The 18,890-nt window shown below is 35.0% G+C and overlaps 3 protein-coding genes across 4 annotated transcripts; 2 read left to right on the top strand and 1 right to left on the bottom strand.

The window, feature by feature from the left end:
• Window positions 1-1,676: 1,676 nt before the first annotated feature.
• LOC108460662 (V-type proton ATPase subunit c''1) lies at window positions 1,677-6,859 on the top strand. The gene is made up of 4 exons (XM_017760256.2): window positions 1,677-2,080; window positions 2,187-2,264; window positions 6,208-6,378; window positions 6,465-6,859. Exons 1-4 carry the CDS (start codon window positions 1,959-1,961, stop codon window positions 6,634-6,636), a joined length of 543 nt encoding a protein of 180 aa, XP_017615745.1. The 5' UTR covers window positions 1,677-1,958; the 3' UTR covers window positions 6,637-6,859.
• Window positions 6,860-8,035: 1,176 nt separating this feature from the next.
• LOC108463717 (uncharacterized) lies at window positions 8,036-10,055 on the bottom strand. 2 transcript variants are annotated; one of them, XM_017763623.2, is made up of 4 exons: window positions 9,689-10,045; window positions 9,149-9,453; window positions 8,820-9,030; window positions 8,036-8,675 (listed from the first exon to the last, which is right to left on the bottom strand). In XM_017763623.2, exons 1-4 carry the CDS (start codon window positions 9,941-9,943, stop codon window positions 8,187-8,189), a joined length of 1,260 nt encoding a protein of 419 aa, XP_017619112.1. In that variant the 5' UTR covers window positions 9,944-10,045; the 3' UTR covers window positions 8,036-8,186. The 2 variants fall into 2 exon arrangements, with proteins under 2 accessions (XP_017619112.1, XP_052880759.1); XM_053024799.1 differs by having other exon boundaries at window positions 8,531-8,745; window positions 9,689-10,055.
• Window positions 10,056-10,506: 451 nt separating this feature from the next.
• On the top strand, window positions 10,507-18,104 carry LOC108463727 (uncharacterized). The gene is made up of 4 exons (XM_017763631.2): window positions 10,507-10,965; window positions 12,187-12,309; window positions 12,569-12,598; window positions 17,779-18,104. Exons 1-4 carry the CDS (start codon window positions 10,812-10,814, stop codon window positions 17,973-17,975), a joined length of 504 nt encoding a protein of 167 aa, XP_017619120.1. The 5' UTR covers window positions 10,507-10,811; the 3' UTR covers window positions 17,976-18,104.
• Window positions 18,105-18,890: the final 786 nt, after the last annotated feature.

Genomic DNA, 18,890 nt, shown 5'->3' with positions numbered 1-18,890 from the left:
TTTCTCACATAAGTCCTTTCTAATAAATTTCACATACAATTAAAGAAATTAAAGTATGAAACTTTCACACATGCACTTTCAAATATATTAAGCATTAAATATGACGATTAATTATTTTTTTACAACTCGGTTTTGTGGTCTCGAAACCACTTTCCGACTAAGGTCAAATTAGGGCTGTCACAATAGTAAAGCCATCCACCCACTTTCCTTAGAGTAAGGATTGGCCATGTGAAGAGAGTTTTTCAAGGCTCTCATTTGCTAAAAATGATGTTATGTGTCTTGGTTGCTTATTCATTCAAATAAAATCATGAACATGTTATTCATACATTATAAATGTAGGGATGCAATTGAATTAATTATTTAATCAGACCGAAATTGTAATTAATTGACATAATATCTAAATGGTGCATGTTTGATCTTTTTATGATAAATTAGGTCAAATTAATAATAATATCAAAATAAATTTATTGAATTTCATAACCTTAAGATTAATGTGATTAAACTGTTTCAATATAGAAATATTTTTGTTATCTCACATTATTTGATGTCTGCTTATGAAAATTACTAAGTTGATTGAACACAGAAATATGCTAGAAAAAATTAATAATTTAATAAGCGTGATTTCATGGGTTAATATATAACCGAGTTACCATGGATTTCTTCCGTAACATCATCAATATTGTTCATGTCATAGTAATTAAACTTGTGAAGTGTTGCTTATTGCTATGTGTTTACATCTTTCATTCATTTTTAGCATACTTAAGTTTTAGTTAAATTAATTAGTTAATTCAATCTACTCACAATTATTTCCATCACCAATTTGTTAAGATTTTATTTTCACAATATTTACCTATACAGTTTCTCTGTGGAGACGATACCTTTTACTTACTATTTTATTACTTGTTGACCATTGTATATACTTGCATATTATTTGAATATTTGAAGATTTTATTACTTTTTGCTTTGGGACTTTAGAATGTGTAGGTGGAAGGCAACTGCCCATTCAAGCTTCAATTATCTAGTCTTGTTTAATTTCGGTTGGATGTATCATTAAATATGTCCCAATTTCTTTCTTCTAGATTTCACTCATATTGATTGCTGCATGTCTGTCAACCTGCGAATATTGTGGCTGGTTATCTGGCAAAAAAGGGTATGGAATCGTAGACTTGGTTCAATGGTTTGAGAAAATTTAACGTATCATCTGTTCTTTTGTGTTTTGGTATTAATAAATTTAGACACGTTATCTTGAAGGTAGTGTTTATTGAATTAGGATTTAAAAATTTGAATTTGAATTTTAAAAATAATATGGATTGAGTAGTAAATTATTTAGAAAGGTAATATTTATGATTATTTCTTAGATTTATATTTAGTAATAAACTTAAAATCCTTAAAATATTTTTAATTTTGACAAATTCATATTTTTATACTTTTTAATATATATTAATTTGAATCTAAACTAATTTGTACATAACATATTCATTTCATTTTTACAATTTGCATTACAATTGAAATTCTAATTCAAATTTTCAAAAGTTTACAAATAGAGCATAAAGAAATTCAAATAATGATATGACACAATCAAAGAGTGTCATGCCATCATCATTTAACTGTCACAAAAATAGACTAAATTGTTTGATGAAATCCAAGTTTGAGTATCAATCTAGACAAAAGAAAATGTAAGGACTAAGTTGAAAAGTTATTAAGTTTAGGGACTAAATGTTGCTTTATCCCAATAACAAATTTGAGAAAACGACGTCGTCTCTCAACCCAAAGCACGAAATTTCGTTTTTTTTTTCCCTGAGTCGGGGACATAAATCTGTATTTTTGTTTCTTTAATTATTTTTTTTTTGGGAAAAAGATCTCTCTCTCTCTTTCTCTCTCCTCTCTTCCCTGATCTCATTAGATCCATTCAAAGGGCAACAAATCATCAGAGCAAGAAGTAAAGCAAATTAAGAAAAATGGCAGCAACATTAGGAGACTCAAGCTCCTGGTCCACTGCTCTTGTCAAGATTTCACCTTATACTTTCTCCGCCGTCGGTATCGCCATTGCCATCGGCGTTTCCGTCCTCGGCGCCGCCTGGTACCCCTTCTTTTATATATATATAGATATATATATTCTTTATTTTCTATAAATCTTATGCATAATTTCATGAAATATGTGTTAAATTGCTTATATATATTCATAGGGGAATTTACATAACTGGGAGTAGTTTGATCGGTGCCGCTATTAAAGCTCCTCGAATCACTTCCAAGAATCTCATTAGGTAAATTTTTTCATTTTCTTATGGTTTTCGCAGTTATTGTGTCATTTTATCTGTAAATCCATCGATTTTTTTTTCATAAACACTAATCTATTGATTAAGTTTGTTTTACAGTTTATAAATTATTGGATTGAATTAAATTTTGTTACTGGCCTTCTAAAATCAATTAGGGGGAAACTAGGAAGCAAGAAAATTTTAGGTCACCCAAGTTTGCTGATTCCTAGGCTTTCGTTCTATATAATTTTTATTGCTTGGAAATTCAATTGGGGTATAAGGCTTTAACGTCAAGCATAAGTAACAAGAGTAGCTATAATTTTAGTATTCTTCTGTATGAATCCCCTTTTTATCTCTTTTTGTGTTACTGCTGGCCTCGAATGTGTCCCAAGATGATACTGACATGTCATATGTGTAACCGGAAGAAGAAGAGTATTAGAATAACAGAGAAGAAAGGGAGAAAGAAAGAATTTCCAAACGGTAATTCCATTCTCCTATTCCTTCATTCCTTTTCTCATTATATTCTAGATTGCTGGTGCACACATTGCTCACCTATCTGCAGCTACCAATGACTTAAGAGAAACCATAAAATAGTAAAAAGATAATTGCAAAGTAAATGACTCTGGACTTGACATGGGCTAACTAACTAATGGACCCACTACAACCAGGCATTTTTTGATTACAACTAATTTAACCAATTTGAAATAACATGAAATTTGACTTTGCAACCTCTGTTGCTCAGACTAGGAAAAGGGGAAGCCATTCCTGTGTCGAGGACAAGGGATATGGGTTAAATTTGCCAATACATTGCCAATACATAGCCAATGGTAACCACATGGCCCACTCTTTAGTAGTCTCACTAGTCATGCACCTTAAATAGGTTTCAATGTGCTTGAGGGTTGTAGGATGTTGAAAACTTTAAGGTAGTCCAGTCTTTAAGAGTTCTTACCAGAAGCTACTAAGGAATACCTAATCTCTATCAAAGACTATGATATGGGGTAAACCATGTAGCTTAAAAAGTTGATGAAGACTTGGTAACAGAGGGCTTGTAAAAGGGTATAGACAAGTATAAAATGTGCATATTTTGACAATCTGTCTACACATGACATGGGGTAAGCCATCTAGCATTGCTTGTACTTTGCTAGCATTCATAGTCATCCTTACAACACTAATGATATGACCCAAATATTCCTCCTCTTGAGCAGCAAGAAGACACTTTCTATGTTTAAGGAACGATTGATTTTTTGTAACACTTCAAATACCTTTCTCAAATGTAGCAAATGGTCCTCAAATTCACTATTTCTAAGGTCACCATTGTCTGGCTTTTCTTCTATCGACCTTTCAATGGCAGTAGGATGCTTGGAGGGCCTAATTTTTATTGTTTGATTCTCATCCCTCAGTGAGATTCTATGATCTTGGATCCTAACAGGTGGCAATCTTGTAAGAGTGTAAATGAATGATTGAACTCATAGAGTGTTGATTTAATCATCTGCCCCTTGTTACTGATTTGTTGTTCATCAATGATAAAATTAGATTAGGTAAGAGGTTTTGAAACTGTTAACAAATAAGCACAAGGTTGTGATGCTTCTATTGACATAAATGACAATAATAACTCAGTAGCAACTTTCTGGGATGATAAGCTAACTGTAGTAGCTTGAACTCCCTATAGCTTGTACGACTTTTCATTGAATCCAAATTGCTTTGTGAGAAGAAATCCCATAGGATTGGTCCAAGAGTGACCAACCATTGTACTCATATTATTTCACAGCCAGACAAGGGTAGAACCATAAAGTCTAAGCAAAACATCATGTTCAGTGCTGACCATTGTAATTTTAGACATTTGCTCATTGTAAATAGATTTCCACCGTTTGCAAGTCACTCCCATTCTAGGTCCAGGTACAACCCTTAACCCCAATTGCTTAACCACTCTAGTGTCAATAAAATTAATGAATGCTACCAGAGTCCACAAGCATACTGATGGCATGCTCACCAGTTTTCCCATTGCCTCTCATAGTTTGAAAACCAGGTGACCCCATCATGGCCTGGAGAAACAATATTGGCTGCTCATTCTCAACTGCTAGAGCATCAAGGTTGTCTCAACAGTTCGAGAATACTTTAGGTTCACTCTTCTCGTCCATAGATTCTGCTAACAACTGAATGAGTTGGGGTTTCATACACTTGTGACCATACGAGAATTTCAAGCCACACCAGTAGCAGAGACCTTTTTTCCTTCTTCCCCCAGTTTCTGTCAGCCTTTTGTTTTTGTAGTTGGTATATTGGTTATAGGTAGGGGGACCTTTTTCAGTATTTAAGGTGTTTGGTTTTAGGTTCAGGTTGGAATTTGGTGGAAATTTTGAGTAGGTTGCAATGGTGGTAAGGATCATGGCTTAGTGGAGGTATAGGCTGTCTGGCAAAGAAGAAGGCAAGTTGGTTTATAGGTAGGTAAAATAGGAGTTTTCTTGTCGTTAGGGTTTATAGCCTTGATATGTTTAGCTAAGTGCATGGCCTCATTCATGGACTTGGATATAAATAGCCTTAAAGATTTGAGATATCTTAAGTTTCATGTTGCTAACACAAATAATCGACGCGCAAGTGTCATCAAGCTGGAGTAAATTGAGTATACCTACAAATTTCTCATGGTAGTGATCAATGGTACCAGATTGGTTTTGGTTGACCAACTCTTCCATAGGATCACCGTATTCTCCTGTAGCGAACGAGCCTTCATTGCTTCCCAGTAGCTCATACTGGATTACCCAGACCCCCTCGTATTTTGGGCCTAGTACTGGTGCCATTGAAGGGCACGTCCTTTCCGAGTTTAGCATTACCACCTTGACCGTATGGTTGTTAGCTACTCGTGCAGCCACAATGTATTGCTCAAAGCTTGAGCAACCACCCTTTAAAATCTTCACCATTGAACTTGGGGTATTTCACTTGAAGAAACGGTGATTCCCTTGATCCAAATACCCTGGTTGAATTGGAGTAAAGGCTTGTCTTCCTAGTGTCACTCTTTGTTGACCTTAGTGTTAGATGCTTCATCTGATTGTCCTCTGGGTCATCAAATCAAGGAAGTTTTATAAATCATGCTTCAACTTTGCTCGAATGTCATCAAACTTCTTATTGAATTGCTGCACATCGAGTTTAGTCTTGCCTTGGACTTGGGTGAGTTCCTTTTGCATTCTGGTAGCTACACCATCAACTATGGTGTCGGAATCAGAGCTTTGATGCCAATGTTGTTGAGAGAGAATTTTCAATTCGTTGATCCTTTTGCTCGTTATATTCCAAGATTCTTGGTGCACTCATTTCTCACCTTTCTGCAGTTACCAACGACTTAACAGAAACAGTAAAATAGTAAAAAGATATACACAAAATAAATGGCTCTGACCTTGACACGGGCTAGCTATCTAATGGACCCAATTTGTTAATCAATCACTTGAAATTTGACTCTGGCTTTTTCCCATTTAATGCCTTACAAATTTTCATATGCCTGCTGCAATTGAAATATTGAGACAAGTTGCTGGTTATTTACTCAACTCTATTCATGTACAGTGAGACAGCACCAACCCGTGAGGTATTATCCACTTTGTCCCAAAGGCCTCAGAGTTTTGTCCAACAAAAGGTCCCTCATATGTATGAGCTCAAGTTTCTACTTACATATCATAGCTAATCCTCAGAGTTTCTCGTTATGGGATTTAGGTGTTGTGTGTACTGTCTGTCTGTTGGATGAGTTTTAAATTAGAGTGCATTGCTGAATGGGGGGACAATTATGAGTCATGGAATAGGATTGAAGATACTAAACAGTGCCCATCCTTTTCAGGCGAATTTTTTCAATTTATGGTGCCGTTAAAATATGTCTCAATCTAGGTTAAACATTTTCTCAGCATTGTTGATTTTGAAATGCTGTAATATGCCCTATGGAAATAGTAATTTTTGCTCTTCTATACTGTCATTGCAGTGTGATCTTCTGCGAAGCTGTTGCTATCTATGGTGTTATTGTGGCAATTATTTTACAAACAAAGTTAGAGAGTGTTCCTTCATCACAGATATATGAACCAGAGTCTCTTAGAGCTGGATATGCAATCTTTGCTTCAGGAATTATTGTTGGGTTTGCAAACCTTGTTTGCGGGTGTGCCTCCCTACCTTAATTTTTTTTTTAATCTAAATTAATATTTTTGCTTATTTCTGTGTACTTATGGATTGTTTTGGGGACAGATTGTGTGTTGGAATAATTGGAAGTAGCTGTGCGCTGTCTGATGCACAAAACTCCTCACTGTTTGTGAAGATTCTTGTGATTGAGATTTTTGGCAGTGCACTTGGACTGTTCGGGGTGATCGTAGGTATAATCATGTCAGCTCAAGCAACATGGCCTGCAAAGTCGGTCTAATTTCACGATCTTAGTAGAAAATAGCTATTGGGTTAAGAATGCAAACCTGTTTGTTTCATGTGCCGGTTATCAGAAATGAAATTCACATTTTTTCTTTTGTTTTGTTATTGGTAGTATGTATTATTTAGAAACTTGCTTGGAAGTGTCTCCTCTTTTTCGTTCTTATAACACATTTGTCGAGTGAGAAATAAAACTTTCTATGAAAACCATGATTTATGGTTAAGAGGATGAGTTGTGGCACTGGAATTTTTTTTGGGCTATAGTAATTAATTTTGTCGTCATTGTTAATCTTATTGGATTCAATCTCACGTCACATTTGTGTTGTTTTGGTAGATAATATTGACCCTGTATTATTTTGTTGAATAATATTTTTTATAGTACTAGTTTCTAATGTCTCGCATGTGCTATGCATAATTTTATATATTTTTAATTTATTAAATAATATATTTTTATAATTTTAAAATATAATTTAATTTATATTAAAGTTCAATTAGTTTTAAAAAAATACTTGAGAAAATAAAATAACGAAAATAAAAATTAAATAAATACGTAAAACTAATAAAATAATATACAAATTTGAAAAAGGGTAAAAACAAAAATGTTTACAAATAATATTATGTTTACCTTTGGTGTCGTCATTCAATTATGATTTAAAACTGTCTTTTGAAAAATTATTATTTTAATGTTCTAATCTTTTTATATAATTATAGTTTATTATTGTTAACAATTTTTACTTGTTGTGAGTAATTCTTTTAGATGCTACTTGATCGAATATAGTAAATATTACATCTTATCTATAAAGCTAAAGATAAATTTTAATCCGTATGTAAAATTAAAATTAAATTTTAATCCATACATAACTATGATACTTAAGTGATTATTTAACTACAATAGTAATTAAGTGATAATTAAAATACTTAGAGTTCTATTTAATTAATAACTCTATTTTACATATATAAAAGTAACAATTTTTAAATAAAAATAAAAATTTCATTTTATAATAATGTCAAAATTAAATGATAACTATTTTAATTAATAAATGTAAATTAAAATATAATTATAATTATCACAACTTTTTTTATATTAATATTCTTAGAGTTCCATTCAACTAATAATTCTATTTTAAAATTATTAAAATTTTGTTAGCGTCAAACTTTTTCTTAAATAATAACTGGTAAATTAAATTATAATAATTTTTAAATGTATAAATATCACCACTTCTATTCTAAGTAACTTTTTTAACTAATAAATATTATAGATATTTTAAAATATTTATTTAATAATATGATAAAATAAAAGATATTTTTATGGTTGAAAATTTTTTCCTTAGTGCTTATGCATATACTATACCTATTAATAAAAGTTCCCGTTTTTGGTCAACAGCAAAAAAGTCACCTAGTTATATGCACCATGTTCTGACCGGAGGGCCAATGTATAGATCAAAGGAAATTGTTTCTCTTACAGTTCAGGTATTCTGCAGAGTACTTTAATATCAATTTTTATTTTTCATCCTTTGAGAGTCAAACACGGTGTAAGATAGAATCAGGTAATTAATAAACACTAGTGAAGAAGGGCATGTTCTTCTGTTGAAGTTCTTTGAGGTCCTCTGAAGTTGCTTTCTTCGGATCAAACTGTTTTCCATTAGGAAGATGCAAGCCTTGCTTAATACGGCCCAACTTCCGTGAGTGCAGCACTTGTTTAGAGGTAACAGGTACCCTAATCGACTGATATTCTCCCAGAGCTGAGTGTAAATTCTCCACTCCCCACTTCTCGAGGCATTTGCCAAGAACTGCTGCATCTAGTATCGACATGTTTGTGCTTCTTAGACCATGAGGAGTTGTTGGGTGAGCAGCATCTCCAATCAACACTACATTGTCCCAATAGATCTGCCTTAGAGGGTCACAATCATATATGGCATTTAAGAAAGGGTTCTTGGTCTCCTTCATCACTTTAACCAACTCCGGAACCCAAGCTTTCTCTGCTTCTTTCATCATCTCATCGATCATGTCTTCGCTTACTTTCATAGTAACTGAATTTCTCTGAACATGCAGCAAAAAGGAAATACAGAGGCATGTCAAAGCAGTACGATCGTATCCGACTTTAGCTGTCCTGAAAACGTCATTAATATAACATGTAATTGCTATGTAAGCAGCAAAATGTATCAAATTAGAGTAAACAAGCACCTTTATCTCAGGCTCAGGTTGATTGACACAGAAAATCCAATTCAGCCTTTTATTGGGAAGTTCATAAAGCACACAATGAGTTTTAGAGCCGAGGTCGAAATACAAGCATTTCCCAAGGTCAGGGTATGCTTTTCTGATGCCTTCAATGGTTTCGGAATCCTCTCTTCCTGAGAAGTCAAGAACCCCTCTCCATGCACAGTAACGGGAATACCTGCGAAGAGTGTTGCATTAACTCGCAGTTTAACAAAAGATACTTACCATAAAGCACTGCAGTCAGCAAAGTAGGAGCAAATTTAAAGTTTTATTAAGCTACACATACTGAAATATACCTCAATTTAAGGTCTGGGAGAAAATTCTGGCGGATTAAAGACAGGCACCCATCTGCTGCGACCAGTAAATTTCCGTCTATCTCAACGATCTTATCGTTTCGAAGAACTTTAGCCTTAACTTTGATATAGGATTTGTCCTCAGAAATGCTGAAAGAGATGAACTGATGACCCCATAAGAATATATCTGGTGGCAATGCATTGTACAGAAGGCCATGGAGATCAGCCCAATGTGCTGCTCTAAAATTGCATTCCTCATCTCTTGTCAGTGTCCAACTCACCTTTGTAGAACTATCAGTTGCTTGGTTCTGTTAATAACACTTTTCCACAAAAAATGGCACAATATAGTAACAAAACTAGCAACCAATCATGTAATGTAAAGATTACCGACTGATAAAACTACCCGGCAAAGTAGTCATGTAGATGTCAAATTAATACGAGAAACCACAAGATTCAATCTAGATAGGCCCAATTATTAAGAAACTGCATAGCTAATGTGAGTGAAAATCTGGTAAAGGGAAAGTAAAAAGATTTGACATTTACTCGATCAATTGTGAGGGGCAAGGTGGCGTGCTGAAGAAGGTGGGGATTAGCAATCCATGAAGTAATGAGCATTTGAGCCAAAGGGTCCAGCCCCAGTCCAGCACCGGTTGGGCTACCGGTTGGGGGAGCGGCAGTTTTCTCGATCACCACAACTTGCCATCCTATTGAAGTAAGCGCATGGGCGCATGAGACCCCTGCTATGCTCCCTCCTACGATGATTACTTTTGATTTCTTCTTCTTCTGCTTCTCAGCCATTTCTAGAGCTCTCTCGCTCTGGTTTAGCAGGGAATTTGTGGTGAAGAAAGGGTGTTGGTGAGCATGTGACAATGGGATCTCTTTGATTGTAGTCGTAGATGCAGACGTGAATAAGAATAGGTTAAAATATGATTTTAGCCCCTGTATTGTATAGAATTTGAATTCTAGTCCATTTCATTTTAAAATCCTAGTTGAATAATTATAATTGTTGGTAGTTTATGTAAAAATTATCATACTTATTTTTATCAATCCTAACCTGTTAACAAATTTTAATTAAAAAATACTTAATAAATTTAATGAATAAACGATTTTTAAATTGAAAAATAGAAATGCATAATTTTTAAGGGTTATACATGAATTAAATCTCTTTTATTAAAAGGAGTAATAATTTTAACCGTGAGAATAATATGTGGTATCCGCTTGGAGGTGAGAATCAATTATGGTCCTCAAAAATTAATTCTTTTTTTCTCTTTTTATTTATAAGAAGAATTTGAAATGGAATTCGTTTGTTATTGTTTGATTTGACTGTTCTATGAAGATAATTTTGAAATGTATACAAGTTTGTCGTTGGTAACTACATTTGACATTTGCTGGCATATATTCTAAACGCCCAATCCCAGCTTTGAAGAAGAAAGCATAAATAATAATAATAATAATAAACCATGAAAAGTTGTGGGAAGCGAACAATAATAATTTAGAAAAATGAAGGAAACCCAAAATTTCCTCCCTATCCTTCCTTGTCTTTGGTATAAAAGCCTACCATTGTTGTACATACAAGAGTTCCAGTCTTGTCCGTACCATTCCTTCTCCAATCATCACCATTGTTTCAGCAAAAATCTTGTATTTTCTTCGACCCATAAAGTAATCAATGGGGGGTGGCCGAGAATTTGCAATATCACTAGACGGAGTGAGGGACAAGAATGTGATGCAGCTGAAGAAGCTCAACACTGTTCTCTTCCCTGTTCGTTACAACGACAAGTACTACGCCGATGCTCTCGCTTCTGGCGATTTCGCCAAGCTTGGTCTGCTCCTTATATCTTGCCTATTCCTTTCTGGATTTTCCTTATTTAGATTGAAAACACAATGCCTAGTTCTCTTTGTTTATTCTATGCCGTTTAGTTCTTTCTCTGCAATGGCTTTTCTCAATCATGGCTTTTTCTTTTCTGTTCATTAGCATATACTATCTATTGGGTAATTTATTGTTCCGTTTACCTGCTGCATATCATATTATGGGAATTTTTTTATTGTGTTTTTTGGTTTTGGCTTTGGCTTTGGCTTTGCATTTTTAGGGTTTTATCTCTTTGCATTGCAAAAATGCCAGTTTTTCTGGGCCTACAAATGATCCATAAGTAGTTTAATAAGAATTTATAAGCCTGGCAACGGGATTATAATGAAGTTGAAACTTCCATTGGTTATGTTTCTATTATGAAAGACCAAACTGCAGCCATTATGTTTAATTAGGTAATGAAATTGGCAGCCTTTGTTCCTGAAACATTAACTTCTATATTTGATTAATTGCCCCTTGCATTGTTCCAGGGGAACCCTTTTTGAAAGTAATTTGTTGTTGGATTCATGGTTTTAGGTTTAATAACCTTTTCTTTATATATATATATATATATATATATATATATATATATATATTGCTTGTTCTAATTATTGTGTCCCACAGCATTTGATAACTAACACCTTCAACCTTTTTTTTCCCCAATATTCAATTTTTTGGGCTTATTGAACTTAAGAAAAGTGTCATCATCTGTGCCATTCATCCTCTTCAAGACATGCATATATATGTTCCTACTATGCAACTATTAATTATCTCTTCTGCTGCCATAGACTCAAATACATTATGGATCTTCAACGTTGGACCGTCTTTTCTATCTTTGTCCTCATATTATGGAATGCTAATACATCCATCTTAACCCTGCTTTGCTTTTGAGCTTCTAGGTAGTTGGTTTGTAGCTGTATTAAACTTTTTTAGAAAACTTCTGAAAGTCATAAAATACGAAGCTAACATTTCCTGATTCCAAAAATTACGATGCTATGTAGCAGGTACTTGCTTATTGAGCTTTATGGTCTATATCTGTTCACTGAAACTGTAGACATTTCAAAACCTGTTATTTTTCGAAGAAAAATTATCATACCATTTCCTTTTGTCATGATAATTATATACATTATACGTTATATTTAATACTTAAGTCATGTTCGGTCTTGTCTAACTGTCACTCTTTTGCTTTCTAACTCAGCATATTACAGTGACATATGTGTTGAATCAATTGCTTGTCGGCTGGAGAAGAAGGAAGGTGGGGCCATCTGCGTGTATATCATGACATTAGGTGTTTTAGCACCATATCGCGGGCTAGGCATTGGTTAGTAAACAAATAAAATCTTCTTCTGGTGTAGGTCTTGCAAGGATTCAATGGAATAACCTTGATTCATGCTTATTGATAACTATCATGAAAGAATAATCAACCGAATGTTGAGAGCTTACTCTGAAGAAACAAATATTGAAATGCAAGAACCGTCCCAAACATGTTTCACTGAAAATTTGTTCCTTTGGTTAAAAACCAGGTACCTTCAGGTTTCTTATTTGTCCAGAAATTTGCTGAAATGTTGGTATTTTTGCAGGTACGAGGCTACTGAACCATGTTCTTGTTGGTGTTTGACACACTTTATCCGGATGAAGTATGAAGCTCAGTGTAAACTTGAGCAACAACGTAATTTACCCGGATAAAGAATGAAGGAAGATTAAGCTTCAAAAAAACTCTATATTTGCAGGGTAAACAAAACAGAATTTTACTTGGTAAAAGAAAGCAAAAATTGAGAGAGTATTTTTTGGAATGATTTCTATTGAAATTCATTGGATTGAAAAATGGCATACTGCCAGTACATATACCAGTCATAAGCTGGTCAGCTTTGACAAGTTTCACTTACTATTTTTAGGCTTCATTGCAACTTGCACAACTTGTAAATTGCAACTTGTAAAATTAGATAAACTGATATATCAATCTTATCAGCACCTAATGCATTAAATACACTACCTACTTAGTTCTAATTTAACTAAGTTACAAAATATTACAAAATGAAATCGAAATTGAACAGTAGCATCAACTTCGGTGAGTGTAAGTACTTCATCCGGAAATACTACAACGACTTGATCTCGCTTCTTCATACTTCATCCGGATAACTTATGTTGTACGGTCTGCTCCTTAGTTGCTTTATCTGCTGCATGCATGCCAACTTCAACACTCCTCCTTGGCTTGTATTGTGCAAACTCTTATTTTGGCTCTTAAATCTTCAAATCTTGACACACTAAGGGGCTTTGTTAGGATATCAGCAAGTTGTTCTTCAGAACTGCAATGAATCAGCTTCACTTCTTGAGCTTGCTCCATCTCTTTAACAAAGTGAAATTTGATCTTGAAGTGTTTTGTTCTCCCATGGAACACTGGATTTTTTGCAATTGCAACAGCAGATTGGTTGTCACAATTAATCTCTGTTGCTTCCCTTTGGTGTTGATTTAAATCGACCATTATTTTTCTTAGCCAAATGGCTTGGTTGATAGCTCCTGCAGGTGCCATATACTCTGCTTCAACAGTTGATTGAGTAATAACAGTTTGCTTCTTTGAACTCCAGCAAAAGATGGCTGAACCAAGGGTGAATAGATACCCTAAGGTACTCTTCATATCATCTATCGATCCAGCCCAATCACTATCAGCATAGCCAATTAATTTCATGCTTTCAGCCTTAGTGAACATCATTCCATAGCTCAGTGTACCTTTAATGTACCTGAGAACTATTTTGGCAGTTTGGAAGTGCTTTTCATTGCAGCAATGCATGAATCTTGAAAGCAAACTTACAGCAAACATAATGTCTGGTCTAGTGGCAGTTAAATAGAGTAAACATCCAACTAGACTTCTATAGGTTGATTCACTAACCTTCTCAAAATCGCCTTGGCTTGATAGTTTCTCTCCAATGGCAACTGGTGTACTTGTTGCCTTGCAATTCTACATGGAGAATTTGTTTAGAATTTTTAAGGCAAAAAACTTCTGACTTAGGAAGATCCTTTGCTGAGTTTGGGATATTTTCATGCCAAAGAAATAAGACATTTGTCCCAAATCAGACATCTCAAACACTTGTTGCATCTTGCACTTGAAGTTTGTCAACATTGCTTTGTCTCTTCCTGTTACTAACAAATCATCAACTTATAGAGACATTATCAGTTGAGTTTCTCTACCTTGCTTTTTCACATACAAAGTAAGTTCACTGATGCTTCTTTCAAATCCAAGGCTAGCTAGATAGCCATCAATCCTGCTATACTAGGCTCTTGGAGCCTGTTTCAAGCCATACAAGGCTTTCTTCAATTTGTACACCTTGTCTTCTTGATCAACAATTTTGAAGCCTTCAAGCTGCTTAACATGTATCTCTTCTTCAAGGAGACCATTGAGAAAGGTTGACTTCACATCGAGTTGATGAATTTTCCATTGCAATTGTGCTGCTAAGGCAACTAGTAGCCTTATGGTGTCAAGCCTGGCCACTGGTGCAAAGGTTTCAAAGTAGTCAATGCCATACTTTTGGCTGAACCCTTTTACAACCAGCATTGCTTTCAATTTGTTCAAGCTTCCATCAGCATTGTGCTTGCCTCTAAATACCCACTTCACTCCAATGACCTTTCTATTGATTGGTCTTTCAACTAGCTGCCAGGTCTGATTCTTCTCAATCATACTGATTTCATCAGCCATTGCTTGTTTCCATCCTTGATGAGCTTTAGCTTCTTCAAAACAGTTTGGTTCAATAGCAGCCACATGAGCTCTTTCATAAATCTCAGCTAATGGTCTAGTGCCTCTGACTGGTTCATCATCAATGTCCATTTCAAGACCATTTTGATCAGCTTCAGTCTGGTCTGTTGCAAGATCTTCAGAGACTGCCTTTGGTTCATTTTTATCCCAGTTCCAGCTTACTTTCTCATCGAATACAACATCTCTGCTTACAAAGACTTTGTTTGTTGAAGGATCAAGTATTCTATAACCCTTCTTGATACTGCTGTAGCCTGCCAGAATACCAGGATGAGCTTTTTTAGCAAGCTTGTCTCTTTTTGCTGCTGGAATATGAGCATAACAAACACATCTAAAGACTCTTAGGTGAGCCAATGATGGTTTGAACCCGAACCAGGCCTCGAATGGAGTTTTTTGAGCCAAAGCCTTGGTTGAGAACCTATTTTGGAGGTAAACAGCAGTGTTAACTGCTTTTGCCCAAAATGTCTTAGGCAAATTTTTTTCAAACATCAAGCACCTGGCCATATCCATCAAGCTTCTGTTCTTTCTTTCACTTACACCATTTTGTTGAAGTGTATAAGTGTTGGTAAGCTGGTGTTTGATGCCTGCTTCATCACAAAACGTATTTAACCTAGATGAAGTATACTCAGTCCCATTATCAGACCTCAATGTCTTCAACTTGCAACCTGTTTCAGTCTCTGCTGCAGCTTTAAACTTAAAAAATACTGAAGCCACTTCTGATTTCTGTTTCAAAAAATAAATCCAGCAATAGCTCGAGTAATCATCAATGAATAAGATGAAATACCTACTGCTATTTAGAGATTGAGTCTTCATTGGACCACACACATCAGTGTGTACAAGTTGCAGTCTTTGAGAGGCTCTCCAAGCTTTGTTTGTAGGAAATGGTAGTCTAGCTTGTTTTCCTAGCTGACATACTTCACAAACTTCTTCTTTTTCAACTGAGTTAGTGAATTTTTCAACCAAATCTTTTTTGGTTAGCTGAGTCATTGAGTTGTAGTTGACATGGCCAAGTCTTTTGTGCCATAGCTTGGATTCATCCCGAGCAGCTGTGTAGGCACTGTCTACGCCTTTGTTCCAGTCCACCACAAAACTTTTGTCAGCCATGGTCACTGATATGAGCTTGGATCCATTTGGATCACTGATTAGGCACTCATTGCCTTTGAATACCACAGAGTAGCCCTTTTCAAGCAACTGAGCTATACTGAGTAGGTTTCTATCTATTTCAGGCACCAAAAGTACATTTGACACAAGTTTGGTACCTGTAGGAATGTCAATTAGCACATCTCCCTTGCCTTCCGCTTTGATGAAGTGTCCATTTCCAACCTTCACCCTTGTTTTGAAGCTTTTGTCAATTTTCTTGAAGATGGCAGCATCAGGAGTCATGTGGTTAGTACATCCACTGTCAATCAACCATCCTTTTGTGGCTTTTCTTTTGGTAGCTGAGCAAGAAACTACAAAGACTTGCTTTTCTTGGTCACTGCCTTCTTCTGCTACTCGAGCTTCAGCTCTTGCCTGTTGAGGTTGATTTGGCCTCTGTTTGCCTTTGTTTTTGCAAACTTTTTCTGCATGACCCATCTTTTTGCAGATTTTGCACTGCACATCAGGTTTAAACCAACATACTTCACTCGGATGATTTAGCCTTTTACAGTGTGGGCAAGGTGGATATTTTCTTGCACCATCTGTCTTTGGCTTGTCTGACCAGGTTTTCTTCCCCTTGTATCTAGAGGAGTTTGAGGCTGGTCTAGTTTTGGCTTGGAAGGCACCTTCTTGATGCTCCTCCAGTCTACTTGCTCTCCTTTGCTTGAGCATAAAGAGCATTAATTAGTTCTGTCAAGGATATGCTGGTCAAGTCCCTTGAGTCTTCAAGAGATGAGATCTTTGCCTCATACCTTTCAGGTAAGGTTGAGATCACCTTCTCTACAATTCTTGCTTCACTAAATTGATCTCCAAGTAGCCTTATGCTGTTTACTACAGCCATGATTCTGTCTGAGTACTGCTTGACAGTTTCTTCCTCTTTCATCTTCAAGTTTTCAAAGTCCCTTCTTAAATTCAGTAGCTGCTGCTGCCTTGTTCTGTCAGTCCCTTGGAACTCCTCCTTCAACTTATCCCAGGCCTGCTTTGGTGACTCATAAGCCATGATTCTTGTGAAAATCACATCAGATACACTATTCTGGATACATGACATAGCTTTATGCCTCTTTGTTCTTTCATCAGCATGCTGCTTGATCTGAGCCACTGTTGGATTGGCTCTGAGTGGTTCTGGTTCAACATCTGAGTTGACCACTTCCCACAAATCGAATGCCTGCAGGTAGGTCTTTATTTTCACTATCCAAATGTGGTAGCCCTCTCCATTAAAACCTGGTGGTGCAGCTGGTGAGAAGCCTGATGAAGCCATGGTTGTAAGAATTGAAATATGACAGGTCCACTAAGAATAAGGCTCTAGATACCAATTGTTGGTGTTTGACACACTTTATCCGGATGAAGTATGAAGCTCAGTGTAAACTTGAGCAACAACGTAATTTACCCGGATAAAGAATGAAGGAAGATTAAGCTTCAAAAAACTCTATATTTGCAGGGTAAACAAAACAGAATTTTACTTGGTAAAAGAAAGCAAAAATTGAGAGAGTATTTTTTGGAATGATTTCTATTGAAATTCATTGGATTGAAAAATGGCATACTGCCAGTACATATACCAGTCATAAGCTGGTCAGCTTTGACAAGTTTCACTTACTATTTTTAGGCTTCATTGCAACTTGCACAACTTGCAAATTGCAACTTGTAAAATTAGATAAACTGATATATCAATCTTATCAGCACCTAATGCATTAAATACACTACCTACTTAGTTCTAATTTAACTAAGTTACAAAATATTACAAAATGAAACTGAAATTGAACAGTAGCATTAACTTCAGTAGCTGTAAGTACTTCATCCGGAAATACTACAACAGCTTGATCTACTTCTTCATACTTCATCCGGATAACTTATGTTGTACGGTCTGCTCCTTAGTTGCTTTATCTGCTGCATGCATGCCAACTTCAACAGTTCTTGATCTCTGTTTGAAGCAAAACATACAAGAAATTTACTTGCATGTTCAGACAAACAATGATGATGCCATCAACTTCTATAAGAAATTCGGGTTTGAAATCACTGAGACAATCAAGAGCTATTACACAAACATTGACCCTCCTGACTGCTTTGTTCTTACCAAGTTCATCACTACATCTCAAGCGAACAAATAACAGGTAAAAGGTAGAACTGGTTTTCAGGAGTCATCGGTCATTGTTGTCTTATTGAATTTTATTGATTCTTATACTGGGGATTATTTTGATGATAAGGATGCTGAAATGCATTGATGACGAGTTATGATTTGTTTATCGGAGTCCTACTTTATCTTATGGGATGAATTATTTTTGAGACAAAAGAGATCATAGTCGGGAACATTTGCAGATGTTGTAATTTAAACTCCAGATTTATTAGCTGTCATCTTTTGAAAGTAACTTAATAAATCAGTTGGATTATCTCGGTTTTCATGGAGTTGCAGATTTCATATAAAATGTTTATAGAGGAAAAAGAAAATAAGATCCTGCTTGGTAACGTTTATGGGGCTTTGGAAACCATATCCAACACTGTTATCTGGTTTGGTTACTAGTGTGCAGGAATTTTTTTTTTCTTTGGTCATAATTTTATTTATTTATTATGTATGTATTATCATAACTAGACATAAATTAAAGAATAGTCATATAAATTTAAGCTCGAAATTAGAAAGATAAGTAAAATTTTAGTCAAAATAAAATCTCGAAATTTACTTTTTCTACTCTTTACTAAAATTAAGTCATAAAATTAACTAAATGTTATCAATTGAATTAATTTATTGTTAATTCATATATTAAAATATATGGAAAAACAATACTCATCAAACGTAGCATGAACACCTTAATATGATCAATAGATGTCAAAAGTAGAGAAAGATTAAAACAAAGGTGTTTTTAGTAATTTTAATTTTTAGGAATTTGTTGTGCTACTAATTTTTTTATTACTCTTATTGTTTGAAACATGTTTTTACTCTAGAGTTATAAATACATAAAGGATGATAGATTTTACAATTCAATAAATAACACATACATGTATTACATGGATAGAAGAAGGTGGTCCAT

The sequence above is a fragment of the Gossypium arboreum genome, chromosome 2, assembly GCF_025698485.1.
Source record: "Gossypium arboreum isolate Shixiya-1 chromosome 2, ASM2569848v2, whole genome shotgun sequence".
In the NCBI taxonomy this organism is placed as follows: Eukaryota; Viridiplantae; Streptophyta; class Magnoliopsida; order Malvales; family Malvaceae; genus Gossypium; species Gossypium arboreum.
Note: the sequence above shows the minus strand (reverse complement) of the source record. Positions and strands in the feature narration are given on the sequence as shown.